General features: G+C 40.2%; 1 protein-coding gene and 1 long non-coding RNA gene across 2 annotated transcripts in view; one reads left to right on the top strand and one right to left on the bottom strand.

Moving 5' to 3' along the window:
* Positions 1-1,976: 1,976 nt before the first annotated feature.
* On the bottom strand, positions 1,977-13,514 carry LOC140477436 (uncharacterized). The gene is made up of 2 exons (XR_011960726.1): positions 6,615-13,514; positions 1,977-2,360 (listed from the first exon to the last, which is right to left on the bottom strand). It is a non-coding gene; the product is annotated as an uncharacterized lncRNA (long non-coding RNA).
* Positions 13,515-13,931: 417 nt separating this feature from the next.
* Positions 13,932-27,830, top strand: part of zc2hc1a (zinc finger, C2HC-type containing 1A) — a 48,721-nt gene continuing 34,822 nt past the window's right edge. The window contains exons 1-3 of the mRNA XM_072571337.1: positions 13,932-14,001; positions 21,917-21,984; positions 24,782-24,898. Of these exons, the coding sequence (XP_072427438.1) occupies positions 13,932-14,001; positions 21,917-21,984; positions 24,782-24,898 (255 nt within the window). The remainder of the gene's footprint in view (positions 14,002-21,916; positions 21,985-24,781; positions 24,899-27,830) is intronic.

Genomic DNA, 27,830 nt, shown 5'->3' with positions numbered 1-27,830 from the left:
CAACAGCAAATGGATATAGGTAAATGGGAATATTTTGATCTGAAAAATGTCCATAATTCATTTCTAAGATTTTTCAATCCAACATATCACAGACATATCAGGTTTAATAAATTATTAGTTGATTTTTCAATGCATATGTGTACCAGACATCAGAACTAGGTTTGGACAATGGAGAGCAATATGACAAGGAATTGATGACTAAAAATTATTTTAAGATCATAGATTTGATTCAATTTTTATATTTAACCAAAATTCAATTTTATGCCATCATTTGTAATGGAAATCAAGGTATCAAAAAATTGTCATATATAAGGCAGTTCACTATCACCTTCTTGAGCTTAACTAGGGATGGGCAATAAATGCTGACCAGCCAGCAATGTCCACATCCCACAAGTGAATAAAGAATTCATATGCAGCTGTCCAATAAATAGATGCAGGATCAGTGGACTAGCATGAACTGAATGTACGATACCTACTCTGCATCGTTGGTTACTGTTGTCCATAGATGCATGATGGACAGCCCAGTGCTCTCCCACTCCAGGTGAAGATGTGCAGGTGGGCCATGAAGGAGCTGCTGGATACAGAAAGTTCCCTTTCTCCTGCCCTTCTGATGGAGCTGCACCTAATGCCTCAAAACTCTTCTGATTGAAGTTGAACCTGTATAGATGTAAGTGGCGCATACTGAGATAATATCCTCAAGGGCACCATAACTGAAAGGTAAGCATCAAGTTCATCTCAGATGCTGGGACGCATACTCAAGCAGCTGGTCTCTGCATCTGCCTCAGTTACAGAGGGCATACCTTGTGGAAACTCTCGGAAGAGGGCAGAAAAACAGGATTAGTATCAATCTGCAGTTCATTAAGTGCATCCTGTAAGGCTTGTCAATTGAACAACTGTTAATAGGCATTTTCCAACCCATACATATGTTATTCTAGTAGTATTAGGACATCGCAGCAGCCTTAGTGGGACAAGTGGCTTAGGCCATTGGAAATGCACTTTTTGATAATGACTGGACACCAGGAGATGTGAATGTGCTGATGAAATATAGACAGTAGACAAAGATGCTGAATGGATAAATCCAGCCCAGGATCTTACAGCCTCAGTGTTCCTGAATCAAGGTGCAATGAGCTTCCCTGCCATCTGGTCAGTGTGAGGACGCCTCTGCATGAGTTCCAATGGTTTTGCCACACACTCTGCTGATTCTCATCCTCTTCTGAGGAGGAAGCAGAGTTCTCTTCCACATGCTCCTTCAGCTCCATCTTTGTCTGTACAGCAATGCAGACCACCATGATGTATGATGCCCTTGCAGGTGTGCTGGAACTGCATTTTTAGAAGTTTAGTGCCTCTTGTGGTGAGTTTCTCTCTTGAATCTGTTGTTGAGTTGTGTAATAAAATCAATAGCCATGCAGAATTATTGAATAGCTTCAGCATCAGAAAAGGATATTCAGCCCATCTGTCCACGCTGGCAAAAGTAAACTGGCTAGGCCCACTTTCCAGCCGTTTCCAGAAACCTTGCAATTTTGTGTCTTCAAAGAATTACTCAATTCCCTTTTGAAAAGCAGCATTTAATCTGCCTCTGCTACTGTGTTTTACACAAACTTCACTATGGTACATTCATCTTCCTCATGTAAGGTTAATATGTTGTAAATAATTGTGGCCCCAGCACTAATCTCTATGGTACTCCAATAGTTACAATTTACCATCCTGAAAGCGCCTCCTTATCCCTCTCTTTTCTATTCACTAACAAAGTTCTATTAATTACCCAATCTTCTACCCATACTAATATACTACTGGAGCACCTAGGACTCGTAGCCTAATGTTTCATACATTATCAAATCCATCAGTTTTTCTACTTCTGTATTCACAACGTAGTAAAATTAAAGTGTCAAAGACTGCAATAGTTACTTCGATGGTTCCTAACCAAACCTTTGAATAACCAATCCCAGACTTCAAGAAAAATTAATTTCCAAACACAATTTAAACAAAAGACGCAACCATTTATTAAATATACAAGAAATTTAGCAGAAAATTAAACAACATGGTAATCTAACTAATGCCTATGTTTTTCGCCCAAAGTATTTCTTTTCAACCCCAATTCATACAAAAACAAGACAAACACAGTTAAGGGATAAAGAAAATAACAAAACTGGCCACATTACTCAAACGGTTTTCATGATACAATGTTTCACAGGTATAAATACGGAATTCTTGGCTGCTTTTCCAGAACCACCAATCCGGGTTAGCTTCTAAGTTCACCCAAAGACAGTTACTCTTTGGGCTCCTGGAAGTTGGTGTGGGAGATTTAGGCAGGCAGCCTTTGAATCTTCATGCAGTGTTGGGAGCAGCCAAGTTCATCTCCCCTAGAAAACACAGTTAAAAAAATAACATCAATTCCATTTCCATCCCAATGAACTGATCTTCTCACCCTGAGGCCTCAATTACCAGTCAACAACTGCCATCTGCTTGAACATGTGATCTCTTCTCGACTTACCAAAACCAGTTCCCATTAAAAGCCAACTTTGCCAACTTCTGTTATCTGTTTACGTACACTTCCAGGTGTCATTGCTTCCGTTGGAATTCTTTTAAAATAAGAACCAGCCTGCAATTAGCCTCCAGGCCTGGCCTTACAAACAAAAGTTTGTTTGTACTGTCCTTTTGTTTTAACCACAAACTGCCCACGAGTCCTCTTTTTAGCTGACAATTTCCAGTTTGCAACTCCAAATCAAAGCTAATAAGAGAGTAAAAATAAAAGTAGTGAAAAATCAGCGGGGGTTCGACCACCACCTCCCACCAAGTCTTATGCTCTACCACTCTCACAATAGCCTGCGACAACTTCCCTCACTTGCTGTCACCCACCTTAAACCCCAACACCACTGTACATGCTCTGCTCTGCTGACTTACCTGCTCAGGACACTTCTGAGAAAGTTAAAATGCCACAGTGGGGTCAGTTTCATCCTTTACTTCTCTTTCAGGACACATTGGGGACTCAAGGGTTAAACATTCCATTACCAAAGGACTTACAGCAGTATCAACTGAAAGCCTATACTCTTACAATACAGACAGAAGATCTCAGTAGGGGGGAGGCTGACTGTATCTCGGAAATGGAGCCACACATGTGGATTTCCCTGTAGCCTCAGACAGAGGTATTTGTCCTTCCCAGACAAGACTGATAGCCTTAGCCATAACCCTGTTAAACAGTCTCCTGCTCCCATTGTCTTACTTCCCCTCGACATTAGCATAGGTATATGAATCCCCCATTGAGAACAGGCAAAATCCTGCTGTTTTAATTTCTTCCCATCAAAACATGATCATGAAGAATACAATAATCAGTCCCTGAAATCCATTCACAAGTTACCACAGGACATCGACATTCATCAGGTTTTGTAAATTCATAATTACCTATCTTAAACTATGTAATGACAATTGACCATGTGACTGATAAACCTTTTGTTTAATCCCTAGAAAAAAAATACTGTCTTTGCGTGCAGGGCAGAGATTCATGGAAAAGTGTCACCACAAGTAGACTCACGGCTACTTTGGGGACATTTTGAATCTCTTGCCAGCTGTCCGATAGTAAAGCATCTATCATTGTACAGAAACTTGTGTCATCTGGATTTGTAGAACAAAATATACTTCAACAGTTCCACCACAACTAACAGCTATATCGCCCACTTGGATCTCCTGTAATACCTGCCCCTCTCTCATTCTAGCAGAAAATTGCCCAAAATAGGGCAGAAAGAGGGATGGTGGATAGTGAATTGCTTGACATTAGGCTTCTCACTCCTCACATGGTGAGCATCTTGATTCTGACTGTCAGATTGGCTGATTGACTGTGTCCAAGCCCACGGACTGGTATTGGAAGCTGTCCTTGTCTTACTTAGCTGGGTCACCCTGAGCGAAGTCTATCTCTCCTGACTTGACTGATGGTTGTTGACAATCATGACAAGATTTTGTCATTGTTTTTATGCAAATTGGCATGTCAAAACACAGGAACAGTGAGCCTGCAAGCTCTGGTTGGGACAGCAAAGCAAAAGGCAAGGCAAGGCAATGTAAGACATGCGTATAGTTCTGGTCACTACATTACCAGAAGGCTGTGGATGTTTTGGAGAGGGTAAAGAAAAGATTTACCGGGATGTTGACCGGTATGGGGTTTTAACTATGAAGAAAAGTTGAATAGACTAGGTTTGCTTCCACTGGAACACAGGAGCTTATGGGGTGATTTGATTCAAATTTATAAGATTGTGAATGGGCTGAATAGATGGAAAGTGTAAGGCTTTTTCCCCACTGTGGAGAGGAGGGGACACAGGTTCAGTATGCAGATGGGAAAGCTTAAAAGAAATACATGAGGCAAGTTTTTCACATAAAGGGTGGAGAGTGCCTGGAATGCACTGTCAGAGAAGGTGGTGGAAGCAGACACGAAAGCAGCATTCAAGAAACATCTGAATGAATAAATGAACAGGAAGGCAATAGAGGGATATGGATTCTGTAAGTGAAGACAGTTTTAGTGAGAAAGGCAATATGTGACAGCACAAGCTTGGAGGGCCAAAGAGCCTGTTCCTGTGCTGTATTATTCTTTGTTCTCAGCAGCATGGATCCTGGTTGTTCAGTGAGCAAACAGCCTGGAGACAACCTGGTCCAGTCTATGAACTGGTTGCATGTCCTAGCTGCAACATTATAATAATAGGTGCTGGTGTACCACAGATGTGTAAAGGCATCGTCTAAGTAAACCAGAGGTGTGCCACAAGGGTTCTTAGAGGCTGGCATATATTGGAATTCAATGTCCATGTATGTGGGGTACAGGTTGCCAGAATCCCTGGAATGTGTCCTGACATGTTGATATCTAGTGCTCAACATGGAGGTTCTTCGTAGCAAGCAGTGAGCTGATTTTTGCCAAGTATCTATTCCAATTTCTATTTTGGGACTTTGTGATATCTTGCTTGTTTGGCACCATAGGATCGCTACAGTGTGGAAATAGGACATTTAGCCCAAGTACAGACCAACCCTCCAAAGATCATCCCACCCAGACTCATCCTCTCACCTTGTCCCTGTAACGCTGCATTTCCCATGGCTAACCCACCTAACATGCACATCCCTGGACACTATGGGTAATTTAGCACGGCTAATCCACCTAACCTGCACATCTTTGGACTTTGGGTGGAAACCGGAGCCCTGAAGGAAACCCATGTAGACAGTGAGAATGTGCAAACTCCACACAGACAGTCACCCAAGGCTGGAATTGTTCCCTGGCGTTGTGAGGCAGCAGTACTAACTACAGAGCCGCATTTAATAGGATATAATTGCCCTTAACTGGCAACTCACCACTGCCTAGCCAGAAACTCACCTTGCCACTCAAAAACAAAGATAGTTGCAAGATGCTGCTGATATCAAGTCATGCAATGCTGCCATAAATTGTGCTATGGCCCACTTTTCTTGGATTTCTATTAGATTCAACCCTCTGTCTCTGTGTTTAATTCCCAATTTTTTAGTTCCCTTATGAAAAGTCTGGCAAAAAATGAGCACCTCTTTGCAGATTCCCCCTTTTCTTGAATATAATGGATTGAATAGCTTCAATGAAAGGTTGTGCAGCTATCTCAACCATTTAGAGGAAGTGCCAAATCAATGTGAGGGGCCCATACACCTATGTCATAATGCCCTTCAATTGCCTGTTATGATTTTGAACATGGTGAAATGGTACTGTCACTGAGACAGAATTCCCTACCTAAAGTTATAATGGCCTCTTATGGTGCAATAACAGAGTTTCTCTATTTTTGAGCGAGGCATGCCTTGGTTCAAGTACACCTAATCCAGAAGCGTGTGATAACAATTTGATTAACCATTATCTTCAATTACCTGTTTAATCACTTTAACTACCTGACTACCACTCTGAGCAGGTGGCTTTCACACTGGAACCTCAAGGGAAAGCCAAGACGACACAATATTGCTGGAATTACCATGAGGCCGTAACAACACCCATTTAATGCCATTTCTCAGGACTGCTCTGTTGAACATCTCCTGTTTCTCTTTCTTTCCCTCACATTATTTTCTATGTTTCTAAGGGAATTTAATGTGTAGGCCTTTTGGTCCTTCCAGTCTGCACCACTTTTTAAACATGATCACAGCTGATCATGCAACTCCAATATCCCACTCCTGCTTTCTCTCTATATTCCTTGATAACCTTTATCTGCAAGGGCCACATCCAGCTCCCACTTAAACATACCTACTTAACTGGCCCCAACAACTTCCTGTGGGAGAAAATTCCACAGGTTCACAACTCTAAGTGAAGAAATTCTTCATCTCAGTCCTGAATGGCTTATCTCTTAATACTCATAGAGTCATCGAGTTCCACAGTATCAAGATAGGCCCTTTGGCCCAAACTGGTCTATACCAACCAAAATGTCCATTCACGCTAACCCCATTTCCCTGCACATGGCCTACACCTTCTAATTCTTTTCTATCTAGTATTTATCAATATTTAAAAGGCATTTTGATAATGTACCCTCCTCAACCACTTCCGCTGGCAACTCATTCCGTACGTGTACCCCCCCCCCCCACTGTGTAAAAAGGTTGCCCCTCAGATTCCCTTTTATTCTTTCCCCCTAATTTTATGCACTCACCATACATGATGGATCGTGTCCTTTTCGAGCTTTTGACATCGCTTGTCGACGCGTGGATACCTCTATCCAGCGAAACCACAGCCGGATGATCTTAAGGGAACGGTAAAATACTTTGTGAATCAGAATCTCAGCGAGGCAAGGGATGAGCTGGGCTTATCAACCGTTATGGCTTTTGTCCGAAACGTCGATTTCAAAGCTTCCTGGATGCTGCCTGAACTGCTGTGCTCTTCCAGCACCACTAATCCAGAATCTGGTTTCCAGCATCTGCAGTCATTGTTTTTACCTTATCAACCGTTAGACTAGGCGACCGCTCATCACTTGTTGTGTGAAGCGTGCTCTTTAATTTTTAACACCCCAATCTACCCACCACCTTTTAACTAAGTGATCTAAAACTCTATACTTTTATTAATAAAACGGTTAAAAACTGTCAAAATCATTAATTAAAACTCTAAAATACCTAAAACGTATTTTAAAAATATTAAATAATGTCAATAGGAGGAATTAAGAGTCCATAAAAATCCGTAAAAGTTCAAGGGTCAAAGACAAAACAAGAGTTGTGATATTCTGTGCAAAAGATTTAAATTTCAAGAACCCGAGGGCTTTCATCAACTCAGAGTTCTTTTCGAACCACTTCCCTTGGGCACCTATCACAAAACTGTAAAAGGGCATTGTTCCTCCACCAATGAGGTCCATTATCTCTTTTCCAAGATGTTTATACTTGTTTATCTTTTCTTCCCATGCCAATTCAAGCAAGTTGATCTGAAGGTCAGTTCTAATAGTTACATCCACAACAATGACCTGGTGTTCTTTCTTAAAAATTAGTTCCGGTATCCAAAGTTTCCCGGCAACATCTTTAATTCTCGGTTCTATATATACTGTCCACCCGTTCTTCCTTACATACTTAACTAATTCTTCCGCAATTCTATTATGCCTCTTGATCCTCATGTTTTTAACATAAGGGCACCACCCCGAGATATGCGCAAACGTTTCTGACGTATCATTACACCTTCTGCAATTCTTGATATTTCATGGCCTTCCATACGACATTAACACTCTTGTTGGATATAAATTTGTTCTCAAAATCGAATTGATAACTTTAGATGTCTTCATATATTGTACTTTAATCAACCAACCATTGGATATACTATCATTCTTATAATAATGAACCCCAGCCCCTTGACAGGGGAGAGCCATCCATCTCTGTATCTCAATACTTCTCCAGTTAGCATAGTTGGTACTGCTAAACTCTTCCATCTTATCTTCACTATCTTCCCGACAGTATCCTCTTCACCCAATCACCGATTAATATTCGGGTTCCAGATGTTTTCCATCACTTTAAGTTTACTCAATTTATACATTTTTGCTGCCACACTGTCACCTTTGAACCGAAATAATGCATGCAAGATTTTGTCCTGAGATTTCTGTAGCATCCCGTACTTCCTCATTGTCGAGATTGGAATAAAGGTAGACAGTCTATTTAAAGCAAGGCCACTATCACGGGACTTGGCATATAATACTCCATCCGTGATTGATTGCGGGAGGTGTAAAATTTCTTTAACTGCGCTTTTTATTTTATTACCTAATTTATAAAGTTAGTTAATAGAAACTTCAGATAAAACTAAATAATAATATAGTCTAGGAATAAAATATGTTTTTAAAATTTCTACTTTTTGAACTGGTTTTAAGGGGGATCTTTTTAAATTTCCTAACCATATATCTAATTGGCTTTCCCAGTTTGATTGGCTTACGCCAATCCACGGATCAATCTTAGCACCTAAATATTTATCCGTACTACCTCGCTCTATAAACTGTATGCTTCCTTCATTTAACTTCCAGTTAATTTTATCATTATATATAATTGTCTTATTTTTATATGTAAAGTAAAATTCTTTTGTTTTCTTTATATTAACCTCCATTCCCATATTTTTACAAAGTTTTTCTACAAGTTTAAGATTATAAACCATACCATCATATGATTGACTAACGCTATATCATCTGCGAACGCTAATGATGCGTAGTGATAGCTGTTCCTATCTATCCCTAAAAATATTCCTTTCTTCTTCTCTTCGATGGTACTTATCAGATGGTTTATTACAATATTAAAAAGAACCAGTGACAATGCATCACCTTGTTTAACCCCTCCTAAAATTTTAATTTTTCTAGTTTTACTTTTAAAACCTTCCACTTGAGTAAAATTATCATATAAATTTGTAACCAAATTAATAAATATTGACGGAAGTTGGAGTCTTTTAAGAGCTGTTATAATTAATTTGTGGCCCACTGTGTCAAATGCTTTTGCTAAATCCACGAAAACTACCGCTAAATCTCTCTTGTTCTTTTTAGCCCCATTAATAATATTTTCCAGGATTTTAATGCTTTCCTTGCAACCTGCTACACTGGCCATAAAGCCCTTTTGTCTTTTATTCAGAGTTATTACTTTACTTAGTCTACTGGCTATAATTTTAGTAAATATTCTGAGCATAATTGGCCCTATAGTTATTGGCCTCCAATTATTAAATATCCTTTAACCCTTCTTCATCGCTCACTTTTGGAATCAATACAGTTCTGCTTATTTTCATTTGATCCAGTATTATACTTGATTTCATCCAAATAGTATGTATTCTAGGAAGTACTGTATTATCTTTATTGAATATCTTAACTATCTCCTTCGTGTTACCCTATCTGGCCCTGCAGCGGTTTTTACGTCCATCGCCTTAATGGCATGATTCACGTCCTCTACTGTCACAGGACCAGTCAGAGTCTCACTCACCGACTCCTCCCCTTGCCTTTTATATTTGGCAAAACCTCTCAAGTTATTTTTATCATTAGAGTTAGTTAATCTTTCTTTATAGTAATCTTCTAATTCTTTATTACTTAGGGGGCATTCACATCTAACTGGAGTCCCCATTAGGGTTCTTGCCAGGTATTGTCTCTTAGTTTTATATAAGACCTGCATTTCTTTAAATTTACCTTTCTTTTTACTATACCTTCTCTTAGCCTTATTTTCCTTCCTCTTCATTCTTGGTCCGCTATTCCTTTGCTTCAAACCTATTCATTTAGTATGAGTCTCTTTCTAACCATCTCACCTTCCTTATTCGTTCCCAATTTATCCATTATCATACCCATTATATTCTCAAATTCCTTACTAATACCTTTATTCCTTCCCATATCATCCTCTACTACTTTAATTAGTTCTGTTCGTGACTTACTCTTATAGTCTACTTTATCCATAATATTATTACTCTCTAGATCACTCTTTTCATTTAATCTTTCTTTCTCTACTTCCCTATCTATCTCCCGATCACTATTATCCATTTCATCACTATCTCTCATATTAAGAACCAGTTCTTGATCTATACCTTTATCGTCATTGTGACTTTTACCTTTCTTTAATAACCTCCTTTTGTCCGAGATTTGTTTCGCCGTTTTAGAACCTAATTTCTCAGCTATAAAACTTTATTAATATTTTTGCAGCCACTAAATTCTGCTTTTAATTGTTGCAACAATTCCATCTCCTCATAAGACCATATTTCCCTCTTACTACCCTCCTTATATTCCATCTTATTCCTATTCTCTACCTTTCCTCTTCTCATTTCTTAAAATGGGGTGAGCATGTCTTTCATGTTGCCCCAATCCTCTGGCGGTCTTAAATTTTAAAGGACATAATTCACATTGGTATGGTTTCTCTACCTCTCCTTCCTTATTATTATTACTACTGGTATCATTACTATTATCATTATTATCATTCTTAGAACACTTAGGATAGTGGCATGCTACTGCTTGGTAATTCCCTTCCCACTCACATTTACTACATCTAACTCTAACTGATTTAATTCCCTTACATATCTTTAAATGCTTCCTAAACCTCCCCTTAGTATTATAGATCTTATTACAATAATTACAGTTAAAATTATCTACCTGGTATTTAATTATTACCTCTATTTTATCAGTTTCCCTAATTATTGGATGGATAATCCTACCTTCATACCTCTCCTCGCCTCTCTGATTCTCCATATCGACTAAAATCAAATGACCCATTAAAATTCGAATTAAAAATTATCCGGCTATTAAATGAACCCGACTGCAGAGGGACCTTCTCTACTAGTCGTTCTCTTCGAATTGCGTCCTGATCATTCTGGACGATATTAATGACTTCCTCGTGCCTGCCTGTGGACAGCCTTGCTGGAATAATCCTTGTAGTCTCTTCCATCTGCGTCGAGATGGATTGTCCAGTCCATTTTTGGCTTACACATTTTGTGCATGGTGCCGCCAATACCAACCATGCGGGGCAGTTATTTACCCGGTCTCCCACCCAACTGGAATTTTTGGTATTGGCCAGAATCGCCGCTGCCAAATTTTGTTTCTAATTTAACCGAATGGTCACCAGCCGTCTCGTATCTTTTCTGAGGTCGTATTCGCCGGCCTGGTCAGAGTACTGCTCAAACGACAGAGAGAAACAATAAAACTGCCAGTGGCGTATAGTACTGGTAAAACCAAGGATAAAATTGATGGTAAAACCACTAATAAAACCAGACTAAACAATTTTAAATTGCCTCCCTGTCAAAAGCTTCCTCTTACAGGCCGTTACCAGGGGGAACCACGAGGAGGTTCGACCTTACTTTGTAATCGATAAAGTACATACAAACGATCACAAAGGTGACTACGCAGGCACCAGTCGGAGACCAACAACCTTAAAAACACTGTAGTCACATCCCCCCAGTCTTCTAGTCCTCGATTCCCCAACCCTGGGAAAAGGACTAAGAGCATTCATCCTATCCATGCCTCTCATGATCTTATACACCTCAATCTCCTATGGTCAAAAGACAAAATGTCCTAGCGTGAACAACCTCTCCCTAGAATTCAGACCATTGAGTCCAAGCAACACCCTTGTAAATTTCTGCTGCACTCTTTCCAGTTTAGTAACATACTTCGTATAACAAGGTGACCAAAGCTGCACACAATACTCCAAGTGCAGCCTCACCAACGTCCTGGACAACTGCAACATAACTTGCAACTTCGATACTTAATGCCCTGACCGATGAAGGACAGCGTGTCAAAAGGCTTCTTCATTACCCCGTCTACCCTGTGACTCCACTTTCAGAGAACTGTGAACCTGAACTCCAAGATCCTTCCACTACACTCCTTAAGGCCCTACCATTCATGAAACTCCTACCTTGGTTTGACTGTCCAAAATGCAAGACTTTGGCACTTGCCTATATTAAACACCATTTGCCATTTCTCAGCCCACGTCCTCAGCTGATCAAGGTCCCGCTGCAATTTCTGACAACCTTCCTCACTGCCCACAGTACCACCTATTTTAGTCTCATCAGCAAATTTACTAAACATACCTTGTACATTCTCATCCAAACCATTGTTATCGATAACAAACAACAATAGGCCCAGCACTGACCCCTAAAGCACACCACTAGTCACAGACCTCCAGTCTGACAAGCGTCCTTCCACCATTACCCTCTGCTTCATATCATCAAGCCAATTTTGTATCCAATTTGCCAGCTCGCACTAGACTCCATGTGAACTCACCTTCCAGAGCATCCTACCATGTGGAACCTTATCAAAGGTCTTACTGAAACGCTTATAGACTATATCTGTCACCCTGCCCTCATTAACCTTCCCAGTCACTTTATCAAAGAACTCTAACAAATTTGTGAAGCATCATCTCTCACTCACAAAGCTATGCTGACTACTTCTAATCAAACAATGTCTTTTCAAATGCATGTATATCTTATCCCTCAGAATCTTCTTAAGTGACTTACCCACTACAAATGTTAAGCTTACTGGTCTATATTTTCTAAACTTTTCTTTGCAGCCATTTTTGAATAATGGCACAACATTTGCTCCCCTCCAGTCTTCCAGGACTTCACCCGTGGCTAACAATGATGAAGAAATATCATTCAGGGCTCCACAATTTCTTCTCTGGCCTCTTGCAATGTTCTTGAATATATCTGGTTAGGACCATGAGATTTATCCACCTTCATACACTCTAATACATCTGACACCTTCTCTGCCGTGATATGGACTATCCTCAAGACATCACCATTAACTTCCTCAAGTCTTCATGTCTTTCTCCATGGTAAACACAGAGGTGAAACATTCATTGAGAACCTTGCCTATCTATCTCCTGTGGTTCTACACATACAAGTCCACTTTGGTCCTCGAGAGGCCCTAATCTCTCTCTACTTATTCTTTTAATATACTTAATTACCTCTTTGGATTCACCCTAATCTTCACATCCAAGGTTATTCCGTGCCCCTTTCTCGTCCTCCTAATTTCCTTCTTCAGTAAACTCATATATTCCCTATGTGTCTCCAGAGATTCCCTTGGTTAGAGAGATGCTAGAATCCAAAGTAGACAAACAGGAGGCTGGAAGCACACAGCAAGCCAGGCAGCATCAGGAGGCAGAGACATCAACATTTTGGGTGGAACCCTCTTGAAGAAAGGTTATACCCGAAACGTTGACTTCTCCACCTCCTGATGCGGAGTCGAAAAGTGTGACACTGGGAAAACACAGGTCAGGCAGTATCTGAGATGCAGGAATGTTGACTCTCCTGCTGCCTGACCTGCTTTGCTTTTCCAGCGCTACACCTTTTGACTCTGACTCTCCAGCATCTGCAGTCCTCACTTTCTACCACCTCCTGATGCAGCCTGAAGTTGCTGCGTTCTTCCAGCCACCTGTTTGCCTGCCCCCTTATTCTTCAGCTGCAACCCCCTAAATTCTGGTCTTCCCCCAACATCGGGGCCATTCTCCCTGTATTTAGACTGCCCAGTCCCATCAGGATGTTTCCGTGAGATCCCACCGCCTCCAATTCTTCTAAGTTCCAGCAAATTGAAGCCCAGTCGAACCAGCCTTTCCTCAGACTAGGAGACAGTAAGGAGTGCAGATGCTGGAAACCAGGTGAGTGAAGCTGGAAGAGCACAGCGTCCGAGGAGCAGGGAGGTCAATGTTTCCGGTTTTCTTCACACCCAAACCCCAGGCTCGACTCAGCGTGGGGGGGCCCGGGGCTCGGGTGAGTGTTGGGGGGGGGGGGAGGGGCCGGGGCGAGGGCCCGGTCTCAATTTTGCCGAACCCCACTCTCACAACCTCCATCTTACCCCCTCAGGGCTCAGTGGCCGGGCTTTCGGCGTTGCCCAGCCGGGGGGGGGGGGGTGGGGTGGGGGGAGTGAAGTTTAACCGTGACCCCCCGCCGGGGTCAGTCAGGCGACGAGGAGGAGCGTCCGTCTCCAACCGTCAAACCGCCCGATGGGCGGGGCGTGGAGGGGGTGGGGCGAGGCGAGGCTGGCAGCCAATCAGGACGCTCGATGTTGCTGGGTGCGGACGCAGTTGGCGTTGCTAATGAGACGAAGATGGAGGCGGTGCCGGGGCAACAAGGTGAGAGAGAGAGAGAACCTCACACGGGGTGAGAGATCGACTGGTCGCGGGAATCTGCCCTCACCCAGGTGTAGGATATTCTCCCCTCTCCCCCCCTTTATGGGGTGGGGGGCTGACAGCCGCATCTCTCAGGGAGGGTGGTGGGTGCTGGAGGAGGAGGATGATACAGAGTCCCAGGGAGGGGAAAGCTCTCCGCTGTTTGACAATGCTACCCCCCCCCGCCACACCCCTTATCCCCATCCCCATCCCCACGGCTGCACTATATATATGTATATATATAATATATTATTCCCACAAATTTTATCTATGATCACCGCCAACGAGAATTTCATTTAATTTTTAAAGAACTTGCAGCTCTCAACTGCGATGATGTTCTCTCCCACCCCACCCCACCCTCCTCCGTCTTTCTTGTTGCATCGATTCATTTGATGACAATTGTACGGTCCGTGCGGCTTGCTGTTGGTTTTACTGGTGTACCTTATGATAAAAGTAATTGCACGGCTTAACGATGTATAAATTCACAAAAGCTATTGTCATCCAAGTCAAATTCTGCTGAATAAGTTTGAGTTACCGCGATGTCGGTTTGAGCGCCCGCACACTAATATTTGCTCCATTCATGAATTGTTATTGTAGAGAAAAAAAAACTGTTGTACAAGTTTTAATGTAAATGTATTGTCTGATTCTGAGAAAATAAAAAGGATGCACATGCTAGCACGACCTGTTTGTGGTTGCATGTCAGTTGGATGATGATGAATGGGAAGCTTTTGCATTTCAAAAGACTGAATGCTGCCTGACGAATCTATTTGTATGGAGTTGCAAATATTACCGTTCTTTCTTTCCGTCTGTGAGTCTGTTGTCATAAGTGCCATTAAAATTGAGGGTAGTGAGCACTTCCACTGGCATAACTGCCCAGTCCAGTAAGCAGCGTGGCTTGGTGAAATGGAGCAATCTGCAATCAGCTCTCGACAGAGTGAGAATCCTGGAGTACTGCTCTGTAGGCCAAGAAATTTGAGCCTTTGTCTGTGTGGAGTCCTTGAAATCCAGTTTATAAACCAAACCGTGTTTGAATCATAACTGACAATCAATTGAAGGAGCACCTGTGAATGTTGCATATATTCATCAAGCCCCTGTGACATTCATCATACTGCTCAGTCAGGGCCTGTTCCTGCCAGGCATTCTCGAATGACTTTGTCTGTGAAATCCAGAACTGCACTGGTTAAAACTTGCATTCTGTCTTGCTTGCACAATTGAATCCTGACTTAGATATATTGTGGCTGTTAGAAGGGGAGTGACCATTTCCAATTTTATACTTTGCTACTGGTTCACTCCAAGAGGTTAAAATTGAAGCAATATTATCTGTAAATGTATTGTATAATTAGTCTTTAGACTAGTTTCTCTCTCCTCTGCATCCGAGAATGATTATTTCCTGTTATTTTTTAGTAATTATTTATTTACCAGATTATTGCTGATAAGTATGTTGCTCCCATCAGTTTAATATGTTGATTTTTTTTCAAGTAATGTAATTTAGCAGTATGTTGGCATATTGCTTTCTCTACGCAGCTCTCAATCAATCTGTATATGCATATCTAAATTCACACACAAGGTTCAGTTTTGTCAGAAAACGGATTAGACAATAGACAGTAGGTGCTGGAGTAGCCATTCGGCCCTTCGAACCAGCACCACCATTCATTATGATCATGGCTGATCATCCACGATCAGTATCCCGTTCCTGCCTTATCCTCATAACCCTTGATTCCACTATCTTTAAGAGCTCTATCCATCTCTTTCTTGAAAGTATCCAGAGACTTGGCCTCCACTGCCTTCTGGGGCAGAGCAGTTCATATATGTCCTCTAGTCCTGGACTCACCCATCAGCGAAAACATGCTTCCTGCCTTCAGAGTGTCCAATCCTTTAAAAGTCTTCTACATCTCAATCAGATCCACTCTCATCCTTCTAAACTCAAGTGTATACAAGCCCAGTCGCTCCAATTTTTCAACATATGATAGTCCCGCCATTCCGGGAATTGACCTCGTAAACCTACGCTTCTCTCCCTCAATAGCCAGAATGTCCTTCCTCAAACTTGGAGACCAAAACTGCACACAATATTCCAGTTGCTGTCTCACCAGGACCCTGTACAGCTGCAGAAGGAGTTCTTTGCTCCTATGTTCAATTCCTCTTGTTATGAAGGCCAGCATGCCATTAGCTTTCTTAACTGCCTGCTGTACCTACATGCTTGCTCTCATTAACTGATGTACAAGAACACCTAGATCTCGTTGTACTTCCCTTTTACTTAACACAATTCCATTTAGATAGTAATCTGCCTTTCTGTTCTTGCCACCAAAGTGGATAACCACATATTTATCCACATTAAACTGCATCTGCCATGTATCCGTCCACTCACCTGTCCAAGTCGCCCTGTATTCTCATATCATCCTTTTCACATTTCACCCTGCCACCCAGCTTTGTGTCATCAGCAAATTTGCTAATATTACTTTTAATATCTTCATCTATATCATTAATGTGTATTGTAAATAGCTGCAGTCCCAGCACCGAAACTTGTGGTACCCCACTGGTTACCTCCTGCCATTACAAAAGGGACCCGTCTATCACTACTTTTTGCTTCCTGTCAGCCAGCCAATTTTAAATCCAAGTCAGTATTTTGCCCCCAATACCATGTGCGCTAATTTTGCTCACTGATCTTCTTTGTGGGACTTTATCAAAGGCTTTTTGAAAGTCCAGGTACACTACATCCACTGGCTCTCCCTTGTCCATCTTCATAGTTACATCCTCAAAAAATTCCAGAAGATTAGTCAAGCACGATTTCCCCTTCGTAAATCCATGCTGACTCTGACCTATCCTGTTACTGCTATCCAAATGAGTCATAATTTCATCTTTTATTATTGACTCCAGCATTTTTCCCACCACTGACATCAGGCTAACCGGTCTATAATTCCCTGTTTTCTGCTTCCCTCCTTTCTTGAAAACTGGGACAACATTAGCCACCCTCCAATCTCAGGAACTGATCCTGAATCGATAGAACATTGGAAAATGATTAGCAATGTGTTCATGATTTCTAGAGCCACTTTCTTAAGTACCCTGGGATGCAGACCATCAGATCCCGAGGACTTATAAGCCTTCAGACCTAACAGTCGATCCATCACCATTTCCTACCTAATATAAGTTCCCTTCAGGTTCATCCATTATCCTAGGTCCTTCAGCCACTATTACATCTGGGAGATTGCTTGTGTCTTCCCTAGTGAAGACTGATCCAAAGTACCTATTCAATTCTTCTGCCATTTCCTTGTTCCCCATAATAAATTCACTAGTTTCTGTCTTCAAGTGCCAAATTTTAGTCTTAATCTTTTTCTTTCTTTTCACATACCTAAAAATGCTTTTACTATCCTCCTTTATATTTTTAGCCAGTTTGCCTTCGTACCTCATTTTTTTCTCCGCATATTGACTTTTTAGTTATCCTCTGATGCTCTTTAAAGGTTTCCCAGTCAACCGCGGTTGCCCCTGCCTCCCCTTAGGATCTATCTTCCTCTTTAGATTGAACTGATCCTGCACCTTCTGCGTTATACCTGCCAGAAATACCTGCCATTGTTGTTCCACTGCCATCCCTGCTAGAGTATTGAACTATTTGGCCAGCTCCTCCTTCATAGCTCTATAGTTCCTTTTGTTTAACTGCAGTACTGACACTTCGATTCTCCCTTCTCCCTCTCAAATTGCAGATTAAAACTTATCATTCTAAAAGGCAGATTTCCAGCAGACTTCTTGGATTATTTCTTAAGTACTAAGATTTTGGTTTTGTACTGGTGTTTATTTATAACCTCTAAAACCCATATTCCAAACTAGGGCTGGATATCATAGTGCACACTTTATGCTATGCTGCTCCTTACCTTAACCCCACTTTGGAGTAGTCTTAAGTGTGTAGCTCAATTGCCCTTTTACAGTCAAACTTAGTGGATCAGCTAATTGTATAATTCTCAACCACAAATATTAAATTGAGGTAAATAGCAAGGAGGAAATCCTGAGATGAAAGGATGGTTAGATGGACAGAATATTGGCAAATAGAATTTAGTCCTAAAACGTGAGGTGATGTATTTTGGGAAGATTGACAAAGCAAAGGAGTGCATGATAAATGGTAGGGCTTGAGAGTACAGAGAATGCACGTCAACAGATCCTCGAAAGCAACTGGACAGTTGGTCTGGTGTTGCTTTTCCTTAGAGCGGAGAAGACTGAGGGGTAACTTAATTCAGTGACTTAATAAAGTAGAAAGGAAGAAATTTTTTCCTTTAGTAACTGATTTGATAAACTGGATGCATAGATTAAAGGTAAAGGGCAGGAGTTTTAAAGGGGATTTAAGGGAGAAATGTTTCATCCAGAGCATGATGGGTATCTGGAACTTACTGCCTGAAAGGATGATAGAGGGCTGCAAATGTAATACAATTTTAGAAATATTTTGATAATCAGTTGAAACACCATTTTGTACAAGGCTGTGGGCAAAATGCTCGAAAATGAGAAATGCTTGTCTGCTGTTGTGTAGACAATGGCTAAAGGCCATAGAGTTCTAAAACACTGTGACCCTTATGCCAATACGAAATACAAACTATAATCAATATATTTCAGAATATGTTGGGGAGATAACTTGATTTGATTAACTAGCGTTAATTTGAAGAGTTAGATTATCACGAGTTTCCAACAAAAAAAGTAATGGAGCATGTTGATGACATTTCCTGACTGAGGTAGGAATGGTCCAAAATCTATCTCAGTGTGAATATTCTTCAAAACCTTAACATTTGTGCCTTGAATCCACAGTTTGGCTTTTGCGATTAGTGTCAAAGCAATGGTCCTCACTGCTGACTTCTAAGAATGCTGGTAACAAGGAGGACTCTAGACTTTTTGACAGTCTTGTCAGAGTAAAGAGCGTAGTGCTAGCAAAGCACGGTAGGCCAGGAAGCATCTGAGGAGCAAGAGAATTGATGTTTCGGGCATAAGCTTCTGCTCCTCGGAGGCTACCTGACCTACTGTGTGTTTCCAGCACCACAATCTTGACTCTGAGCTCCAGCATCTGATTAGATTAGATTAGGTTAGATTACTTACAGTGTGGAAACAGGCCCTTCGGCCCAATAAGTCCATACTGACCCTCCGAAGAGCAACCCACTCATACCCATTCCCTAACACTACGGGCAATCTAGTTAAAGGTTAGATTAGATTCCCTACAGTGTGGAAACAGGCCCTCCAGCCCAACAAGTCTGCACCGACCCTCCAAAGAGCAACCTGTCCAGACCCATTCCCCTACATTCATCCCTGACTAATGCACCTAACACTACGGGCAATTTAGCATGGCCAATTCACCTAACCTGCACATCTTTGGACTGTGGGAGGAAACCCACGCAGACACTGGGAGAATGTGCAAACTCCACACAAACAGTTGCCTGAGGCAGGAATTGAACCCGGGTCTCTGGCGTTGTGAGGCAGCAGTGCTAACCACTGTGCCGCCCCTCCCTTTCTCCTAGACTTGTCAGAGTATGATGAAATTAAGCATGAGATATTTATAGCAATCTGTGACATAGAACAACAGTGATGCTATCAAGAAGGCTTATTAGCCAATTATCTTGTAGCGTCTCAGCCAGCAAACTGCGAAGTGAAAAGTTTGGGTTATAATCCACAGAAAACAAAATAAACAACATGCTGGATGTACTGGCATCATTGGTTCAAAGATTCAGTAGCAATTTCAAATGCCTCATAAGGATTCAAATCTAATTATGATAAATGTGATTACAAATTGCAAGTAGGACTTGATACTGTATTATAGTAAGATGCATTAACATAGGTATAGTGATTTGTAAGGGGATTAGAAATTATTTGGCCAGTTCAACATGAACTGCATTAAAAATCCTACAGTTAGCAGATAGAGTCAAAGTAATACTTCAAATACAGGAAGGAAAAGATAATGGGCCAACTCATCTTGTCTTTGAATTATCTTGGAACAAATATGTGTGTCAGGACTTTGTGGATATCCTGCAGCGACCTACATGAGAATTGCCTTTACTGTTAAAGTACAGATTTGAGATGGCCCAGGGAATCCCTTGTGGACTCAGACCTGTAAAGCCTCTCTCTTGGTTCGTCCCAGAGGTCGTACTCTTTGGAAGTCTGGAATAAAAACCTCTTACAGACAGACTAGTTTAATTTTAGTCATCCCCTTTATTCACTAATAGCATCACTATTACAACATAACACTGATACCTATAAGCTAAACTAACTAGGTTCTAATAACCTAGGAGAGTAGAGTACCAGCTTTTCAAGTGCCCCAGCAGGCTACTTCCATGTACTGATACAAAGTGGCTTCCCTTATACAAAAGTTTACAAAACATTGCATGTTCTTAGTTAGACAGATAACAGTGAAAGACAATAATTCGTAAGGAAGACAGGTCTGTGTGCACTTGACTGATCACTCCTACAGGCCTTGAGCTATCCATCAGGTGGGAAAAAGAAATCCAGCCAAGTTAGGGCGTCTGCTGGTGAGATAGGTTCCTATAAAGAAGTACCAGTCTAAATTAAGTGGGAAATGTCATAAGGTAACCTTGGACAGCTCGCATGTCTGATATCACTGTTTTGTGAAATGGCTCCTTATCAAGGAGGGCAAACCTTTGACCAAAAAATGGCTTCCCTGACAGATTGTGTCAGAATCTCTTCAATGTTAGGTTTAGAATAATTTTAAGTGGGGAGCAGATTCTTGCTCTTTAACTTAAGCACAGAATCATTCTGTACCTGAGGCTGAAATGTTACTGCAAGGTTGTATTTAAAATGATTAATTAGTCTCGAATTAAACATGCCTTCTTTTTAAGTTTGTGATTCAAATTCAAATAAGACATAAGATCTGATTAATTAGAATTAACAAGCAGTCTGTAAGGTATGTAAAAACAGCAAGTAAGTGAAAGTTTTATCAATATTTCCTTTTACAGAGTTTGCATTTCATAACCAGTAATGGCTACTCAAAATCATCAAAAAGTCTCAAAATGCAATTAAATTCAATCCAAAGCAGATAAGCACTAAGAGTTAATTTTCTACTGGATTCAACAGCCTCAGCAGCAAAATGGTCTTTCTCTCTCTAGTATCCTTTTAAACTCTCAAGTCAGGGTTTTGTAACAACAAAGATTTCTTTTCTGTCTGTGACTGCCCCACGTGCAAGGGGTAATAAGAATCCATTATAATTAGCAGCATCTAACCGTTAATTACAAAGTTTTTGATAGTACTGAGTTTTGTTTCAGTGTCAGAATCAAACACTGTCATTAATTTCACACTGGAATTGCTGTGAATGTTATCACTTGATGTCCTGTTCACACAGATTCACTGATGCTAAGGCAAATGTTCTTAATTGTCTTACAGCATCCTGTTATCACTTGGTGAGCCCAAGTGTCCCTATCTTTTGCATTCTTGAAGTTGCCCCCTTTTCTGAGCCTTCCTTCCTGTCTATTTTCTAGTGCAGTAAATGTGTTCTATAATTCAGGATTATATTTTGGTCTAAATGTTTAAAGACAAGTTTTAAGGCTGTAGACTTTCTCATTACTACTGCCCAACCTGACCTGAAGGACTCTGTCTCTAACTACATACCTGACTTGCACCTCCCTCTGTGATCAGAGCTGACTCCCCTCCATCCCCAGGCCCCCCAAACAAAGTACCTGCCAGGCTGTACCTAACTGCTCACTTTAACCCCCCACCAACTCTCTCACTGAACACAGCTTTCTGATTTCAGTTGTCTAAAAGCACAAACATTACATCTAATATTGATATTTTGGAATGTCTTTTTGGATGACAACAGCTGTCCAATTGAAGAGGAATAGCTGGGTCACTAGTGTACTTGTAAATAAATAATCATTTAAAATATTTTCATGATATTCTGTTTGTGAAGGTGGAGCAGCAGAATGTGATCTAGCATCTTGCAAAATTTGTGGACGAACATTTTTACCAGCAGTGCGGGTAAGTGTATAGTATCAAATTCACTCTTCTCTTTCCACACACCCACCACAGTTATATTGCCGAGAGATTATTGATATTTTGTTGTTTATTCAGGATTAAGAAATGGATGCCATCATCAATAGTAGGGGCATTCAGCAAAAACTTGCAATATCTCCTTTTAATGTAAGGTAACATCCCAAGGACCATTATGAAACAAATCTTGGTGGATCAAAACAATGTAATGCATGCATTAAGCCTAATTTGAAGGCAAGTATTTCTAACAGGGTAATATTTTATATCTAAGCAAAACTCAATTGCTTAATTACAAAACATTTGAGTGGATACATTTATGAATTCAAATGTTGCTTAATTATGTTATTGCATGTCCTTAAATAGTGAATGGAATATTCAAGTATCAAATGCTGCTAATCACACAGTATTAGGAATTCTGTCCTTTGGACAATTCAGTGAAAGAGTATTTTCTTTAATCGTTATGGGATAGCAGCTTCTTTGCTTGACTCCATTTATTTCATATAAAATAAGCTGCCTACTTGAACTGTCACAGTTGATCTGCTATAGGTAGACCCACACAATGTTGGGCAGTGTTCCAGGATAGGGACATTGATGTAATAGCAAGTCAGGACAGTGAGTGGCTTGGAGGGGTGCCTACTGGCAGTGATATTTCCATGTTTCTGCTGCTTTCTCCTTCTGGATGGTAATCGTCATGGGTTTAGAAGATACTGTAAAGGATTCTTGGTGAATTTCTGAAGTGCATCTTGTAAATGATGCACTTGGTGGTTGCTGTGTATCAGTGATGGAGGAAATAGTTGTTTCTGGTTATGGTGCCAATCAAGTGTGCTACTTTGTTCTAGGTGGTGTCAAGCTTCTTCAGTGTTAATGGAAATGAATGTCAAGGGGCACTGGTTCAATTCTCTCTTGTTGGAGATAGTCATTGCCTTGCATTTGTTTGGTCTGAATTCACTTGCCACTTGTCAGCTCAAGTTATTGCTGCATTTGGCAGTGGACTTGCTTCATTATCTGAGTAGACATACGTCGTGTTGAACATTGCACAAACGTAGTGAACATAGCCACTTTTGACCTCATGTTGGAGTGAAGTTCATTGAAGAAGCAGGTGGGTTGGTGATGGTGTTATCTGAGACTTTGTATGCAAGATACAATTCCATGAATCTGACTTTCGGGTTAATGCCTGATTCATCGGTCGGACACCTGTCCTAATTTTGGCATAAGGGCCCAGATAATAGTGGACATTTGCAAGGTTGACGTGACTGAGTTTACCATTGTCATTTCCGTTGTCAAGTCAATGCAGGATGTTCTTCCCAGATTTCTTCCTTTAAACAACAGTTAAATGTAATATGTCTACATAAATTGCAACAACATACTCAAAACTCAACTCTGGCAGCATCATCGCTGGTGATTTGCAAACCAAGCTGCTCTTGGCTTCAGGCATATTTGCAAATAGAATTAGTATCATGCTCAACTAATTTGTAGGCAAAGCCACCTGAATAACATTTTTCATACTACATGTTCTATTGTATGTCTTGTTTAGCAATGTAAGTCCCCTGTCTATCTGGATTTGTGTGTATAATTTTTATAGAGCAATAAACATTCTTTGAAGTCTGTTAGTTTAGATATAGGATACAAGTTTCCCTGGATAATTTTTGAATACTCAACCCGGAATGCAATTGGAGCAGCTGGGCATTTTCTGCTGCAGTACACCTTGAAACTAAGTAAAACAATTAAAGTATCTTGGGATGTTATAAAAATGTATCTCTTAAAGTTCTCAGTCTCTAAAGCCCCATCAGTTTTGCATCATAAATTACGTGGAAACTTCTGCAAGAGCAACAGCCATCAGTTATGGCAGCTGGGGTTGACTCAAGCCCATCGAATGGGATGAATTCTGCAGGCTGTCCTGCACACATGAGTTTTGGACAGAGACGTGCCAATCCCTAGAGCACATGGGTCTCCTCAAGTAATTATCATTTGTCTAGTTCACTTTCATGTTGGATTGTTATTTTCATTGAGAAGACCTCATGTTGTTTGTTGTTAATGGGATACCTTCACACACCGATGCTACAGCAGATACTTTTCAGAGGTTAAGGCATGTTAGAGAAAGAATAACATTTTTGTTTAGGATATGTTCATTCTTGGTGCTCACAATCTATAGAATAAAACATGAAATCAACTCTATTATTAATACCACAATCCTGCATTTTAAATTTTTGCCAGTGAACTTAACAGACACTATTTTCTGATCAATCAACATGAATTGGATCCAAATGAAGCATGTTGAATGTATTTATTATATCCAGAAACTACAAACAAAATAGAAATGCAAAAGTGGAAAATGCATATGCGTTAACATTTAGGTGTCCGCTTACAAGTGTTTTATTTTGTTCAAATACTGACTGTTGTGTGATTCTGCATTTACTTTTACCTAAGAAATTAATTACTTTGGAGCAATTTGTTGGTATTTTATCACAATGAGCTTTAATATTAAACACTAAAGATGATGAAATGGAAAGATTTGATAAGATTTTACACATGGATGCAGCAAATCTAGAAATCCAGCAATAGATGGCTAAAAATCTAATGGCAGAAACTTTTGGGATTTTCTGTGTCCCCAGCTTCCTCAATGACTCCACCTGTTAGATTTTCCAGAAGCAAGGAAATTGTTGAACCTGAATTGCTTGAATCAATGAAATGTCATTTTTTTTTGCTGTAGATGAGCAGTAATTTCACATTCAATATTGCTCAGCTTTCCAATACAACTTTTAAGATTGCCTTTTTTTCCTTACAGTTAAAGCATGAGCCTATCTGCCAAAAAAATGTTAATAAGAAAAGGAAAACCTTTGACTCCAGTAGGCAGCGAGCTGAAGGAACTGACATTCCCACCTTAAAACCGCTGAAACCCAAGGTAGGTAAATAAAATTTTACAAGCGTTTTTGGTGTCTTTTCCATCTGATGACTGCACAGTAAACTGGATGAGTCAGATATCCTGGTGGTGTTGTACCTCTTAACAGGATTCCTTTGGATTTTATACACTCTTGGGATTTTGGGTATCCATTTTTATGAATTTCACTGCTTTTAATAATTACAAGGATAACAATTTGTTTTTATTTTGTGGGACTAGAAATGAGTTGCTGTATGGTTTGAATTTGAGTTTTACTCACACCTTTCTTTGTGATATTAGGAAATGTGCTCATCTGTCCCAGCTCAGTCTTTGCGCACTCAGAGCCTCTGGCATGTTGGTTCTAACTCCAAACTACATTGTTTTGCAATACATTGAATAGGTGACACTTAATTTAATTTACACCTTTATACAATAGTGAATAATAATATCTTTAAGTTTATGCTGAATGCCATAATCAAACTCTCAGTCTACATTAATCATACTGACTTGTTGTTTATGCCTGTTTGCCTTGAATTATGCATTATTGGTATTTTGACCTGTATTTTGATCACTGTGGTTTAAAAGATAAATTTATTGTATGATGTATTTTGAACTACTCCTCAATAAAGAGATCAGAATTTTTTTTTTCCCATTGATTCAGCTTTTCAATTATGAGACTCTGCCCTTTGTAAAGTCTTTCTGATTCCCTCGTGCTATCATCTTCTGCTTTGCATTTATGTAGTGGAGCAAGATCATTCAAATGTTGCTGAAATAAGAGATGTTGCACAAGCTTTTCGTGTTATACTCATTAGTGCAAAATGCAAGAATGCCAAATTCCAAAAAAAATCAAAGGAATATACTGCAGGAGTAAAGGGAACTGATTGTTGACCAGTCATCTCTGATTTATGGTGTTACCAAGGAGAAAGCAATGGGGAACTGTAGCTCCTGACTAGTTCAGAAACAGCAAATATTCCTTTTGTTTACATAATAAAAAATCTTGACTATTAGATGTAATTCTGCAATTGGTTAGCATTTGCAGAACAGTCTTGGGGGTTGCTAATTGTAACACTTACCTGGGCAGCCTTCAGTCAAATTGTCAAATGCTTAGGTCACTTTAAGAAGATTATGCAAATACATTGGTCAATATGCTTGGTTCCTGAAGAAGGGCTTATGCCCAAAACGATGATTCTCCTACTCATTGGATGCTGCCTGACCTGCTGCGCTTTTCCAGCAACACATTTTTCAACTCAGTATGCTTGATGGTAATAGAAGATAAACGTAGGGAAACCAACATTTCTACTCACTTGAAGTCTAATAATTACACACATGAAAACATGATTAGTACGTTTGCAGAAGTCACCAAGATTGATGGTATAGTGGACAGTAAAAAAAGGTTACCTAAGATTACAAAGAGATCTCGATCAATTAGGTCAATTGGCTAAAGAGTGGAGTTTAATTGAAGTAAATGCAAGGTATTGCCTTTTGGTAAAACAAACAAAGGCAAAACATACAATTAAAAGTAGGGCTTAAGGTAGTGTTGTGGAACAGAGAGACTGAGGGATTCAAGAATATAATTCTTTCAAGTTTTCGTCACATATCACATATATGGGGTGATTAAGAAGGCATTTAGCACACTAGCCTTCATTGCTCAGACCTTCGAGTATAAGAGTTGGGATGTTGTGTTGAGGTTGTACAGGACATTAGTGAGACCTCTTGTGGAGTATGTTCAGTTCTGGTCTTCCTGTTATAGGAAGGATATTATTACTAATAGTACTCCTATTATTATTAGGAGTACTAAGGAACAAAGAAATCTTGGTATACAAGTCCATAAATCCCTGAAAGTGTCAGCACAGGTAGACAAGGTGGTGAAAAAAATACAAAGATGCTTGCCTTTGTTAGCTGGGGCATAGAGAGTAGTAGCAACATTATAAAACATTGGTTAGGGCACAGGTAGAATACAGTGTTCAGTTCTTGTTATCACACTATCAGAAAGACATGATTGTAGAGGAGGTGTAGAGGAGATTCACCAGGATGTTGCCTGGGATGAAAAGTCTGTTATGAGGAGTGATTGGATAGGCTAGGTTTGTTTTCTTTAGAGGGCCAAGGGCTTAATCTCATAGAGGTATACAAAATTGAGAGGCATAGACAGAGTAGTTTGTGAGAATCTTTTCCTCATGGCAGACATGTCTAAGACCTGAGGACATAAGATTAAGGTGAGGAGCATATGGTTTAGAGGAAATCTGAAGAAAAGACTTTTTTACTTGATGGATGGTAGAAATATGGAATGTTCTGCTTGAGAAGTTGGTGGAGGCAGATGAAGTACTCTTGCAACATTTATGAAGCATCTGATGAGTACTTAAAATACCAGGGTATAGTAGGCTATGGACCAAATACAGGCTAAAAAGTGTTAGCCAGAGTAGCTAGGGTAGGCTGAAGAGCCTGTTGTATGACTCTGCTCTACTAATCTCTGTGGCAGGGAGTTCCAAAGACTCTCAACACTATGAGAAAAGAAATTCATCCTCATCTATCTTAAATCGAGGCCCATTTATTCTGAGACCATCCTTCTGTTCCTAGATTCTGCTATGAGGGGAAACATCCAGTCAGCACAACAATTTAAGAATCCTTTATGTTTCAATGAGATGACCTGACATTCTTCTGGAGAAACTTTTCTCACAGAAGTGGAGCTTTATCATAAAAAGCAATAAATACATGTTCAAATAATCATTTTAAACCTGAAAATAGAATTTATTAGTCAAGGACTTTGAGGGATATGGAGCAAAGATGAGTGATTGAAGCTGTGACAGATTAGTCATGATTTAATTGAATGGCAGAGTGGGCTCAAAAGGGTTGAATGGGTTCTTAATAAATCTACCAGAGGTTTTGTCGTTTCAGAAAGTGATGAAGTGTAGAATTCAATCTGCTTTTATTTGCTACTAACAGAATCGATCCTTTAGCA

Source organism: Chiloscyllium punctatum, chromosome 5, assembly GCF_047496795.1.
Source record: "Chiloscyllium punctatum isolate Juve2018m chromosome 5, sChiPun1.3, whole genome shotgun sequence".
Lineage (NCBI taxonomy): Eukaryota > Metazoa > Chordata > Chondrichthyes > Orectolobiformes > Hemiscylliidae > Chiloscyllium > Chiloscyllium punctatum.
Note: the sequence above shows the minus strand (reverse complement) of the source record. Positions and strands in the feature narration are given on the sequence as shown.